Genomic DNA, 13,366 nt, shown 5'->3' with positions numbered 1-13,366 from the left:
GAGTTTGGAACCAGTTTAATTGATTTTTATTTTGGTTGTAATAATGTTGTCTTATCATTTTCGTTTTGAGTTATCATGTTTTAACTCACTGCAACTTTTAAATGTTTTACTGCAGTGGTTCATATTATATTTGATGCATGACATACAATAACAGTAGAGAACAACTGATAGACTTTACAATAAAACCAAACAGTGAACACAATAACTGGCTAGGGTGAATTTTGAGCAGAATAATTGCATTTTAGGAACTTTATGTGCAATCATAAATAATTAATAGGTTTCCTTTTCTTGTCATTGTTCTATTAGCTTTTTGGTTGTTTTAACTGCGTACTTTTCTAATGCAGGACGAGGCAGTTTATCAGAGAGAGATAGCTCTGTGACTATAGCTTGTGTTCAGGTCTTCATTGTGCCTTATGCTGTGAGATCTTTATAATTGAGTTTTATATCTTTTAAATAACATTTTTTATATAGTTTTCTGTGAAAGAAATGCTGAGATATAGTCTGTATATATCTCATGTTTATTACTGTATATTTACACTCCTTAAAATTTTGAAGGCCTTGAGTACCCCCCAGTTTTGAAAAAAAAAATGTCCCTTTGGGCTTCCGTATAATACCACTGGTTTAACATACATGGATAAAGAAAATTACAATTGTCTTATTTGTAAGAAATTACACCAAAACAACAAGTATCAGTTGACATTGACAACAATGTTTTGATTTTTTTTAAATGCTACTTAGCGCATATCTAAGTCATATGCACAGGGACAACAAGGGGTATAAGAAAACATCGAAAAATGTTGTATTGTGATATTGTATTGATTCACTGTTGTTTTTTGTGTTTAAACCCCCAACCGCTAGAATGCAGTGTTGTAAACTGAGTATCGTGTCGCCAGATTCTTGCCAGTGCACAGCCCTAGTGACTGACAATCATATGTTGTAGGAATATTACAAAGGGGAGCAACCCAAGAACAACCCAAAGAGTCCATAATTAAAGCAATAACTGTGACAATCACAAACATTGCAGGTGAAACATTTTCACTGAACAACACGTGTGGACATTTCCTGCATGCACAAGATGTAGCGCTGTCCTACCGTTGGATGCTGTGAAGTCTATGGCCACCGTGAAATTGAGTTGTGTCCTGGTGAGAGTATCATTCAAAACAGAGTTTTTTTAGATTTGTGAATGGGTTTCTAGCCGTGCAGGCTTTCATTATTTCAGTATAATACAAAAATCCACTTCCAGATAAACATCACATCACAGAGGACATCATATCTGCTAAAAGAATATTATTAAATAAAAATCTACGGTATCCATAAAAATATGTCCTGTTGCTATTGAGAAGAGTTCTAGCATAGCAGTATCAAAGCTCAGCCTTGGTAATATTGTCATTTTATTCCAATGAGTTTCATGCTTATCCAAATGCTCAAAATCCTTGAACCTGTTACTGTCGATAGAAAAACTAAAAAAATAACTTTAATATCCTGAAGCATGGCCATCTGATGTCACTCTACCCACTTTGTTACATTATGATTATGCTTTGGAAAATAGTGGGAAATAATTTCCTGCATGACGTGATTAAACATTTCTACAAATAATAGCCTAACTTGTAAAAGGCTAAAGGCACAGTCAATTCAATCAATACCGATGGAATTGCCACAATCAGTGGATTCCCTTAATCAATTAAATCTGCAAATCTTGCCTTAAAGTCCCAGTGGGTTTTTAGAACAGGTTTTTGGTTAGATGCCTGAAATAGGGTCTTTGATTACACAAGCTTAAGAGATTTTCATGTTTTCTTTAATGACATAAAACACATTTTTGAAGCTCTTACGTGTCTTAAAAAAAGCAATTGGAAACAAGCATTGGAAGTGGCGCTCCGTTCATTCCTATGAGAGCTGTGCCACAGTGGCCCATAGAGGATGCACACCAGAGACTTCTGCCAGCTGAACTGGCCAACTTCCGGTTTAGCCCTCCATTAACTTGGATGGGGTTAAGTAATTCAATCTTGCAAATCTTCTAGATTTTCCAAATGTGATCAGACTGAATGAATCAAATTCTGATAAGCGATTCATTTTGAGGGGGCTGTGACGCTACAAAAAATTTATCCACCATTTTACATCCGCATCTTTCACAATATAACCTTATGGGAAAAGATATTTTTGGGCCAGTGTGCAATTACACGGTTCAGCTACTATGTCAAATTGGCTTTGAGGCCTGGTGCACTTCCTGGGGACCTGGTTTATAGCCTAACATTAGCTTTTTACTTCTGGCTAACATTTATGTTTCAAAAATAATAAAAGTGGTGTTCCATTATGAAGAAGCTTATTTTCTGCAATAATTCCATTGGCTTTTTGTTGAAGGAACCAGGGCGATGCTAACTTCCGGGTTGGCTTACAATAACACGCCATCCCTGCAGCTCTCCATTCTGAGAGCTATTGTGCTAGCCCAGCTGGCTAGCGTGTTAGCAGGTACCTCACCAGTCACAGCAGTCTACCAACTTGCCCTGTGACTCTATAACCAAATATTTCACAAAGATGCACAATTCTGGTGCAACCCTGCCTTAAATCAAGCAAAAACTGGTACAGTCCTTTCATGGCTTCCCATAGACACTGAGAAAACACTAGAGACCGAGCTCTTACCCTCCTCTGATGAAGTCGACAAACGTGTATTCTGACTCCACTTTGAAAGACAGCAGGGTTACCTTGAAAATGGAGAGAGAGAGTGAAAGGGAAAAGAAAGAGTTAGATACAAAGAGGAAGACAGCAGTGGACAGATAAATGGGGCTCATGGCAGACACCATCAGTTTGCTGCTCTGACATGTCCCTGCTTCAATGAAACATGTAACAGCTGCTAATAAAACACACTCCGACAGGTCTTACCGTTCCTGAATTGACGTATTTCTTCTTCTTGCCTTTCTTTTTAGGATTTAGAACCTTGACCACGAGACAGGAAACAAGAAATTAGTTTTTTTAACAAATATGCCTGAGCAAAAATGTGTAGTCATTTACTGCATGTCTGCGTCAATGTGGGTGGATGTTGATAATATATTGTCCTAAGATGAGGGCTGCAATTTATCATACAAGAAATAGTACTTAAATGAATAATAAATGACACTGCCAAGGAACTATTGATGTTGCTGCAAGTTCACACTGCTGAATTTTTGATATCCTTTACACATTCAGGAAAACAAAGTTTTGGAGAAACTGTGTATTCCTTTTTAATTATGCTGATCAAGTTGCTATTCTTGTATTTTACCTCATAGACATTGAACTGGCTTTGGCCTCTGGACAGTTCTCTGTAGCTGGTGGTGAACTCTCCGATAAAGTCATGACTGGAAAAAAAGTTGATTTAGACAAGAACAGACAAGAGACAAGAGAGAGGCAAACTGTTATATCAGTAACATGATTCCTAATAGTATAGGTATAGGTATATAGAATTAGCATTCTGTGCTAAATCTGCTATAACAAAGAATGATAATTCGAAAACAGATGGTTTTATTCCATAAAAGATACCAAGAACACCGGGCACTCTTTAGGTCTTTCAATTAAACAAGAAAGACAACAAATTTGTGGTATATAAACGCAAGCAAAACACTGGACTCCCTAAAAACTTGCTATTTCACTCAAGGGCAGTGCCAATAAGTTTAGAGGTTCTGAACCATTTTGTTTTTGGTCAAAATGCTCTGAACGTTGTGTGATTAACGTTTTTACATTTCTTCTCTTTGGTAATTACAGTTTTGACCGTATAAGTACACAAGTATACCAATATACCACTCTAAAAAGAATTAACAACAAACATTTGTTTTTTTTTTAGTTATGGCAACTTATAATGAAATTATGTTTAACAAATGTATGGGAATTAGCTTTTCCTCTACAATCACAGGTATTTTTATTTTACACTTACAATTGGTAGCATAAACACAAGTTGCTAAGTTAATTAGGCTACTCAATAAAACAGCATTGAATTTGCATGCCATTTCACCACTTCTAAAGTGCATGGTCACTGCACTTGATTTGTGCCAGAATGAAAGGAAAGAAGGTTTTGATGAGTACAACACATTTTCCATCTGAACATGAAAATAATCCCCTCCAGCATCATCAGCTAAACAAGTAAATATCATCTCCCTCCATGCCCTCAGATCATCTCTGCATCTCAATATATCACCACCTGAAGCTGTGCGTGACACCAACGCTGCCTGTGCAATGCTGGTATTTAGAGGGGAATCCTCAAGGACCAAACAATGAGTTTATCTCCCAACGGGGAAGGAAGGAAATGTAACGGGGGGAAAGAGAGGAAGCAGTAAGAGAGCGATAATAAAAGAGATGTTTAGGTCTTTACCAGGAAAGCAAGAGATTTTCTAGTGTCGTCATGCATGTGGATATAATCTACTGCCCTCTAATCACAAGATGTACACCCTCCTCCTCTTCTCTCTTATATATATACACTACTGCTCAAAATCAGATGGCTGGGAGGACTACTCTATATTTCTGAATGTACTTTCATGCTTTTAGGTTGTAGAAAGTCTTCTTTTAAATGTATTTATTTTGTATGAAGAGTTTGCAAAAAAGTAATATTTTGTACACAGAGAACAAAACACTGTACAGTGGTTCTACTAGAAGGACAATTGAAAGAGCAGAAAGAGACATAAATCCCTCGGAGCAACAGTTCAATAAGAATATGAAATCAGCAGTCATTGGTTAAGGAAATCTAAAGCTTAACATTAAAATCTGCTCAGATTTAAACGGGAACAGGATCCTGTTTTAGTGTCAAGTGCAGAATAATGTCTAATGCATGCTTTAGATGCTATAGTTAAAACTGGAAAATAGAAATATAATATTAGTCTAGGGAAGGGGTTTTCAACTACATTTGTCCAAGGGGCAGAATCTTTTCTAAGCAGACACTGTGGGGCCAGCACTATCAAAAAAAGTCTGTCTGTCTCTGAAAAAGCAACCTTTGCAGAGAATTACTGTCTGATGACTGCGTTAGACTGATACACTTTGCTTCAAGACAAAAAATGACCTTGAGTTTCCTCCCATCTTACACATTGCATGGCAGGGATTTGTAAATCTGGGAGAAATTCAAATGAATGGACAGCAGTAACACATGGACAGACAGCTCGAAAAACCCACATGAGGTTTCCAATTACGTGTGTGAGAAGAGCTCCTACAGTGACCCACTGTCAGAGAGAAAGAGAAGCTATGTCAGTACTGCGGCCAAAACCCTGACCACTGTCCAATCAGCTTTCACCTTTCACCTATAAGTTGTTTTTGATTTATCACCCAGCTTGTGGCAGGCGGATGGAGCCCTCCATCTGTTCGAATACCTAATAATTTGACTGAAAGAACTGCACCCAGATGGAACAAGGTGTGACATCCAAGGGATTCAATCTGGAGCTGAAAATTAATAAAAGAAAAGAACAAAAAAAAAGAGAGAGAGATAGCGAGCGAGAGAACTTACCTCCCATCTCTGTCCCAGTCGTAAACGTCCACCTTGACCGTCCTGGAGGGAGGTGAGATGAGGGAGCAGAGGTGAGATTCACAGAGAGGAGAGAGAGTGTGAGGGTGAGAAAGAGAAGCGGCAGGGAGACAGAGGAGAGAGATCGACGGAGGGACAATGAGTCAGGAAGTAAACATTTTTCTTGGCCTTCACATCAAAGGATATTTCATATTTTAAAAGCAACACATATTAAAAGGATGCCTATTACAAAATAAAGATAATACAGTTATTATTATAAAAAATTAATAACAATACCTGTACAAAGAGGAGTTTTAAAGGAATATACCTGTATTTCGCAATGCAAACACAGACACTTATAATATTCAATGTTCACTCCACAGCATACACTCCATGAAAACACTTTGTCAACAGCATAATGAAATATTAAATAATGCCAGAGCCTGTTTACAGCTGGTATTAGAAAGTGTCTCCACTTGTGATCAGATCTCACTTCCTCGCTCTATAGGGCTGTACCCTACTCAAAATGTTGTCAATGTCCACTGTTTTTTGGTTCAGTGACACACTAACCCGTCGCTTCTACCTGCACTGTCAGCAACCTTGACAGGTAGAGGAGAGTCTGAACTTTATGAGCAGAACACACATTTCTTCTTTTTCTGTGGTAATCTGATGTTTTCACATCACAGATGACAAAGAAAGACATTAATGCCAGGGAAAGTAAAAGTGTGTGTCATGCTCCCACTGCTGCTCACAGGCTGTCAGTGTGAGAGTCACTCACAGTGGACAGTAGTAGGAGGTGGTTGTACCGCCGTCTAGCCAAAACACTGGGAAATAACTGAGTAAGAAATAACTTCATGTGTAACGTTTCCCGAATTTACAAGAAGGCCCAAATAATTAACAATATGTCATAGATAATGTTTCACAAAGTTTAGAACGTTTTTCCTCACTCAGTAACTACCAAAATGTTTGAAGGGAGTCTGGGGATATAGTGGCTACTAGTTCTGTGGTCAAATCAATTGAAACAGGCAGACATCTGCTGCTTATCTTGGCAGGTTAAAGAGCCCTAGCACATAATTTACATCACAGTGAACTAAATAGATAGTGTGTTTTGTGTGTACTTACAGGATGTCAGTGCGTAGGTGGTCGTCATTTGTGGCCCAGGATGCATTAGCATTTATACTACAAAAGATATGTGGTCCCAGACCATCTTAGCAAGTGGTTTGAGTGATCACAATGTCTTGGCGGTCATTTACAGTTGTATTTAGAACTGTCCACTTGTGATCGGATCAACCAAGACACATTCTAATACCAGGTGTGAACAGGCTCATCAGGTATCCATCAAGTACAGTACCCACAGTAGAATACACATAACATTTCGATTAGGTTTTGCCTAGAGCCTCAGAAACCAACCAGTACCTGTGGCTACTTTAAAGTAATCATGATAGACTAGATATTGGCACCATGACAAGTCAGGGCCTCTAAATTAATAATGCGGGACCTGCATTAATCAGGTCTTAATCATTTCAGTTTACACTGACTTTCTGATTTTGTTGAGGACTATTTCCAACAGTGGATTAATCCACATTTGTGTTCTACTGAGTATTTGGGGCAGAAGGACGGTGTATGTGGGACTGATCCAAAGTACCTAAACTACAGTGTGTGTTCATGGTTATGAGGGAACATGTCACCCAGTGCAACAGTCTGGCTCATTGACGTGTTTTTAATAGTTTTTGGCAACAACAGAGGAATAAGATATATAATATGAATATGATATTATGATATACACACACTGGTATTTGTTATTGGTAAAGACATATCTATGACTATCGTGTGTCCAGGCAGTGTAGTGGTCACTTAGGCTGAAGAGCATAATGTTTAATGAGCCAACGCCTTCACTTTCACTTCTTTGCAAATGGGAAAGTTGTCTAGTTCGGCATTTTTCTGTAATGTCTTCGGCGTAAATCTTGTCACTGTCCAACACAAAACTATTTCTGCTACAGTAAAGTCAAGTGGTGAAATGACGGTAAAAAGGTCAGTTTTGGTTTAAGTTCCTGTAGTTCATCATTATCAGAACCAATCTGAATTCTGAATTTGAGAATTGAGTTCTCAGGCTGCTCCTCACCTCTACAAGGTCCTGGTTTAAAACTAGTTTAGGATAAAGTTGAACCTGGAATGATGGTGATCCCTCAGAAGGACGAACCCACGGAAAGCCCAGGGTCCTGACAACATTCCTGGTCGTGTTCCTGAGAGACTGTGCCGAGGGAGTTCACAGATGTCTTCACCGACATCTTCAACACCCGCTGCAGGCCAGGCTGTTGTCCCCAGGGCCTCAAAGGCCACCACCATCATCCCGGTCCCGAAGAAGTCGTCCCCCTCCTGCTACAATGACTACCGCCCGGTCGCACTCACTCCCATCCTCATGAAGTGCTCATTTCAGCTCAGCATTCAACACAATCATCCCCCAGCAGCTCATCCACAAACTGGACCAGCTGGGGCTCAACACCTCCATGTGCAACTGGCTGCTGGACTTGCCTTGGACGGCGGAGACCACAGGCAGCTTCGGGCGCAGCAACACCTTCTTAGCACCATCACACTGAACACAGGGGCCCCCAAGGAATGTGTACTGAGGCCCCCTCCTCTTCACTCTGCTGACCCACGACTGCACACCATCATTCAGCCCCAACCTCTTCATTAAGTTTGCGGACGAAACGACTGTGGTGGGTCCCATCCCATCAACAAACGGGGATGAAACACCTACAGGAGTGAGGTGAGCAGGCTGGCCGTGGTGCAAAGTCAACAATCTCCACCTGAACGTGGGAGAAGACGAAGGAGATTGTGTGGACTTCGGTAGAGTGCACACCCAGCATGCTCCATTAACCATCGACGGGTGCTGCATGGAGAGGGTTGAGCAGCACCAAGTTCCTGGTGTGCACATCTCTGAAGACCTGTCCCAAGAGCCACAACACAACACTGCATCACTGGCCAAAAAGCCCAATACAGCGCCTGTACTTCCTCCGCAAACGAGGGATGAGCAGGAGCCGGCCCCCCACATGCACACCTTCTACAGAGGCACCATTGAGAGCATCCTGACCAGCTGCATCACCGTGTGACGGCGCCATGCACCGTGTCCTGCCGCAAAGACCTGCAGCGCATCGTGAGAGCAGCTGAGAGGATCATTGCTCCCCCCCCCCCCCCCCCCCCCACCTTCTGGAACAATTTATAAGAACCCGCCTTCACCAGCAAAGCCATCTGGATTGCAGGACCCCACCCACCCATCTTCACAGCCTCTTCAGCCTGCTTCCGTCGGGGAGGAGACTGCAGATTCTCCGGGAGGTAAAAGCCAGCAGCTCAAGGACAGTTTCTTCACCAGGCTGGTCAGGAGACTCAGACTCCCCCTGCTCACCGTCACTCCACCTCTGCCCCCTGCCACAGACTAAGGACCCCTCCGAACAACTCACACACTCTGAACTCAGGACTGCACATTCCACTTTCCCCTGTTTTGTATTTGCACTACACCGCACTACCTCACCTGTTTAATTACATATTTATTTATCCTATTTTATTTCACCATGTAAATACCTGAGTGCCTTAATTGTTGATTGTTGACTTATGTCTTGTTCATTGTTTATTTTATGTCTTTTCTATTATATAGAAGAAAAACAAACATTTTATTGCCTGTTGCACCGTGGGGTCCGAGAGGACTGAAATTTCATCTATGCTGTATGTCGTGCATGTATAGCATACTTGACAATAAAGTTGACTTGACTTGATGGTTTATGGTCAGTATAAGTACAATCATTTAGATTTTGTTGCTGCATTGCCTCCATGTTGGTCTCAATAACACCAGCACTGGCCTGAGACTGACAGCACGGCCGACTGCTGGCATTATTCTAACCACCACAGAGTCTGACCCTCATCTTCGCATATTCAGCTTTATAAAAAAACAACATCTTAAGAAGTCAATATTTCCAGTAGTTCCAGTAGGTTTTAAAGATTAGTAACCCACACGCCTGGATAATAAGTCTCTGGAGACTTTGGGCATTGACAAATCTAACAAACAACTATCTAATGTGCCAAGCTGTTAGGTAACAATACATCAATTAAGTTCTAAAGTCAAAAGTCATACCCTGCTTTATTGTCTATTTTACTTTAAATGGGACCCTCATTTACAGAATATTATTATAGAATACAGGTTTAAGACACTTCCAACTTGGCTTTACTTCACTAACACGGAAGCTCTGTTCACTACTGTCAATTGTTGAAACATGTATTAAACCTAATAAATGAAGTGGGCCTATATTAGGTTCTCAACAGGATACCAAGCATCTATGCAAATTTCATAAATATGTAACATAAACATATACAAAACAAAACATAAATTCACAATTTTTATATTGTATGTTTTGGTTCCACCATTCTTGGACATTATTGTTATCCAGTGTAATTTACAGCTGTTATTCTTCCTGAATGAAATATGAAGCACATTTTATACCAAGAAGATGTGAAAAACCTTTTTTGATTTTCAAAACCAACATGATGAAGATAAGGTAATTTATTTATATAGCAGTCAGACTACTCAAAATCCTTCTGACACTTCAAAGGAATTGGTGGATCATAATAACATCATCTACCCTCTGACCCCGGTGCTGTCCCCTTACCTGTCATAGTCTCCATTACAGAGTGCTCTAACAGGGATGGTGAAAGGCTGCCAAACAGGATTCAGATTGTTCTTGATCACCTCAGTCTTATGGCAGATTGTGAACCTGAAAACACAAAGAGACAGCTCAGCATGGTAAGGATGACAATTCTTTAAAGCTTTTTTTTTTTTTTTTTAAAACAGGTTAATGGGAACTGGGATAGACCAACACATTCTCACTTTCAATTTGTCAAATACTGTCACTTGGTCAGTGGACCCTCCGCTTCCGTCATTTTTGCATGTGCAGGGCTCGACAGTCAAGCTAGCAAGAATACATTTGCAACATCCAGCTAAGACAAAATTCATCCATGCATGGTGTCGACCCATGTCTTCGTCATCCATGTGTCTTCAAATTCCACTGACAACATTTTAGATGCAGAGCGTCTTGCCTGCCTGACATTGTTGACTTTATTTTGTCTTTTTTTCTTGATATTAGCACTTCTACCATGATTGACTTCTGACCCGGTGTGCCACAATGTGGATATAACGTGTAGCACATGCTATGTGCTGCTTGGCGCGTTAAGTCGTATCCCGGCGACATAGATAGACCAGCTGCGGTGCTGCCAGAATGTGTTGTAGCCACATCAAGTGGATTTTGCCCATTAGACTTTCAAAATAAATCTTGTGTGGTTAACATTGTGAACAATCACATTTTAATTATGCACAAAAACTACTTGGTTTAGTGTAGGAAAAGATTATACGGTTCATTTCGCACTTGAGTACATGAGTAAAACATAACTAATATAACATACCTGAAGTAACTTAAGTACATCAAATGCGTTACTTAAACTGTTGACTTTTGGTTTTAAACAGGACACCAACAGCAGTCTCCTGGGTCAAAGTCCTGTGTTTTTTGAGCCACCCATCCATCCCACCAGCTCCATATATGGATTTTCTCACTCTTTATACTATGTCACTGGACTTTGACGGCGGGTGTGCGCAGAAATTATGCTAGAGGGATACCTAAAGCGATTTCTAGCTGTTTGGGGGGCCCTATATGCGAGATTATTTTGGGGGGCCCCTATTTTCAAACTTCTGATTAGAGATCCTCAACTTTTTCTATATTCTTAAAGGATGGCAGCAGTCTTTACAATTTAAGAGGAAAGATACGGTATGTTCTTGAAAAACTTATTTAATGACAACTTTGAGGTGACATAAGCATCAAAAAAGCTTTAACCCCACCATTCCAAACAGTAAAAAAATAAATTAACTAACTTACCTAAATAATAAGTATATAATGGATCAGGCATCCATGTTATTGGACAATTCAATAAAAAATAAATAAAAAACTAGTTATGTAGTTTATAATTGTATTGTATGACCATATATTAACTGTACAACATCACTAACTTTGTGACAGGATCCCACGAACACTTCACATGCTTTGCAAATAAATCCATAATGAATACATTGCAATACATGCAAATAACAGACTGATTTTTAATTAAAATATAATAAAAATATGAGTCTGAACTTGCAGTTGGGGGCCCCCTGGTGGCTGCGGGCCATGCAGCCGCATAGTCCGCATATAGCAAGAAACGGCTCTGCTAAAGCGTCATAATTTGTAGTGGTGGACCACTGAACAAGGGGCAATATTTGATGACATGGGAGTGAGACGGGTTGGATGGATAGGAAATCTCTCAAAAAGAGACAAAGTGGTTTGATCTCCAATTCCTGTAGTATGTAATGTAATGTAAAAGTTTGCCTTAATAAAAAATATGTGTAATATTTTTGCTCACTGGGTGAGTATTCAAAGGTAGCTCATTTAGACACACAGACAGCCTTTTGAAATGCATCTCAACTGAATGAAATCTTCAGCATGAGACAGCAGAAACACAACAAGCTCACAGAGGGTTTTGATCCTGAACTGTATGTCTGAAATATTGAAGACTACAGTAAGTACAGATTAGAACTTTCTGTCTTAGTGTCAAGAAAATCTATTAGCCCTTCTTCCATCTGACAGGCAAGAAGCTTTCAAACTTCTCGTGGGACTGGATCCAACAGAGAAATCTGCTGGCAGATTTTCAGTTGCTGTCAGTAACAAGGGAAGAGTTGTGGCACACTCGCCTCAGCTGAAGGACTAACAGATGGACTGAACAATAAAGGATTTACAGTCATTTAATGAACACACGCACCTAACAAAAACACACACTTACGTCCCATCCTCGTTGCTCCGGTAGAAGACGAGGAAAGGGTCAGACTTGCCAAAGAAATCCTTTTTATCCAGCTTGTTGGCACAAAGCTGCATGGTGGCTATGTCCTGGGAGAACAACAACAACAGTTCATGGTTTAGTTCAGTCAACAGCTGGACTTGGAATTAATCCCCGTTCTTCACCATACCTATTTGTTTACTTGGACCTAAGGCCTATCTCTTGAAGACCTGAAAAACACACTGTGACTGATTCAGCACTGAAACCCTACAGGTTAAAGCTGTGTTCACACATAAAGCGAAGCAAAATCTTTGCTTGATGAGATTACATATAAAGTCAATGCAAAGATGACACAAATAACATGAATTGGGCGAATACGCAAAATTCACCCCGTTTATGATGGCCTTTGCCATCAGTGTATGAATTTGTGTGAATGGATAAATGTGGTATGTAATCTAAAAGCGCTTTGAGTGGTCGGAAAACTAGAAAGGCGCTATATAATTACAGTCCATTTACCATTTACTATGAACTAAGTTAGCATAGACCCAGTCGATCCAGACAGACCTGACAGAGCCGAGAACCATAGTTGATTGTTGAGTCTTTGCCAGGGACCCAAAGTGCTGGCATTTGGTGTTTGCTCGGGTATTATCGCCAGGTACTGTTCTTGAGAAGTGTGTTCGAATATGTTCAGGGAAAGGCACTGATAGGCCGTACACAAAGCTGAAAGTATTTCAAAAAGGTCGTAACAGTGTTTATGGTTATATTACAAACCCTTATCGAAAAGCAGCAAAAGGTGTAACTAAACTGTATCTTCAGATCCAACTGGTCTCAGGATTCTTATTCCACGGGTGGGTAGGAAGAATATCATTCATCAGAGCGATTGCAGCAGATATGTTTTCTCGCCCAATGTAAATTCATTAAATCCTGTGCTGAAGCGATTCAAGCCCCGGGGCTACGTGGGGGCGCGGTGAGGCAAGCACCGTTTGGTATGATTTGCGTTTTACGGTAGTTTGTATCGGGAATTTGAGGTGCGGCTTGGCATACGTCGACCTACGCAAATAAAGCAAC

General features: G+C 40.3%; 1 protein-coding gene across 1 annotated transcript in view; it reads right to left on the bottom strand.

The window, feature by feature from the left end:
• The window catches only part of LOC118328075 (copine-9-like), a 77,379-nt gene that overhangs the window by 36,812 nt on the left and 27,201 nt on the right, over positions 1 to 13,366 (bottom strand). The window contains exons 3-9 of the mRNA XM_035661678.1: positions 12,305 to 12,408; positions 10,111 to 10,215; positions 5,456 to 5,497; positions 3,254 to 3,329; positions 2,878 to 2,931; positions 2,638 to 2,699; positions 1,093 to 1,139 (exon numbers count right to left, since the gene is read on the bottom strand). Of these exons, the coding sequence (XP_035517571.1) occupies positions 1,093 to 1,139; positions 2,638 to 2,699; positions 2,878 to 2,931; positions 3,254 to 3,329; positions 5,456 to 5,497; positions 10,111 to 10,215; positions 12,305 to 12,408 (490 nt within the window). The remainder of the gene's footprint in view (positions 1 to 1,092; positions 1,140 to 2,637; positions 2,700 to 2,877; positions 2,932 to 3,253; positions 3,330 to 5,455; positions 5,498 to 10,110; positions 10,216 to 12,304; positions 12,409 to 13,366) is intronic.

This window comes from Morone saxatilis, unplaced genomic scaffold (assembly GCF_004916995.1).
Source record: "Morone saxatilis isolate NCDOM2014 unplaced genomic scaffold, NCSU_SB_2.0 Contig18, whole genome shotgun sequence".
Lineage (NCBI taxonomy): Eukaryota > Metazoa > Chordata > Actinopteri > Moronidae > Morone > Morone saxatilis.
This window is presented reverse-complemented; position numbering and strand designations above follow the sequence as displayed.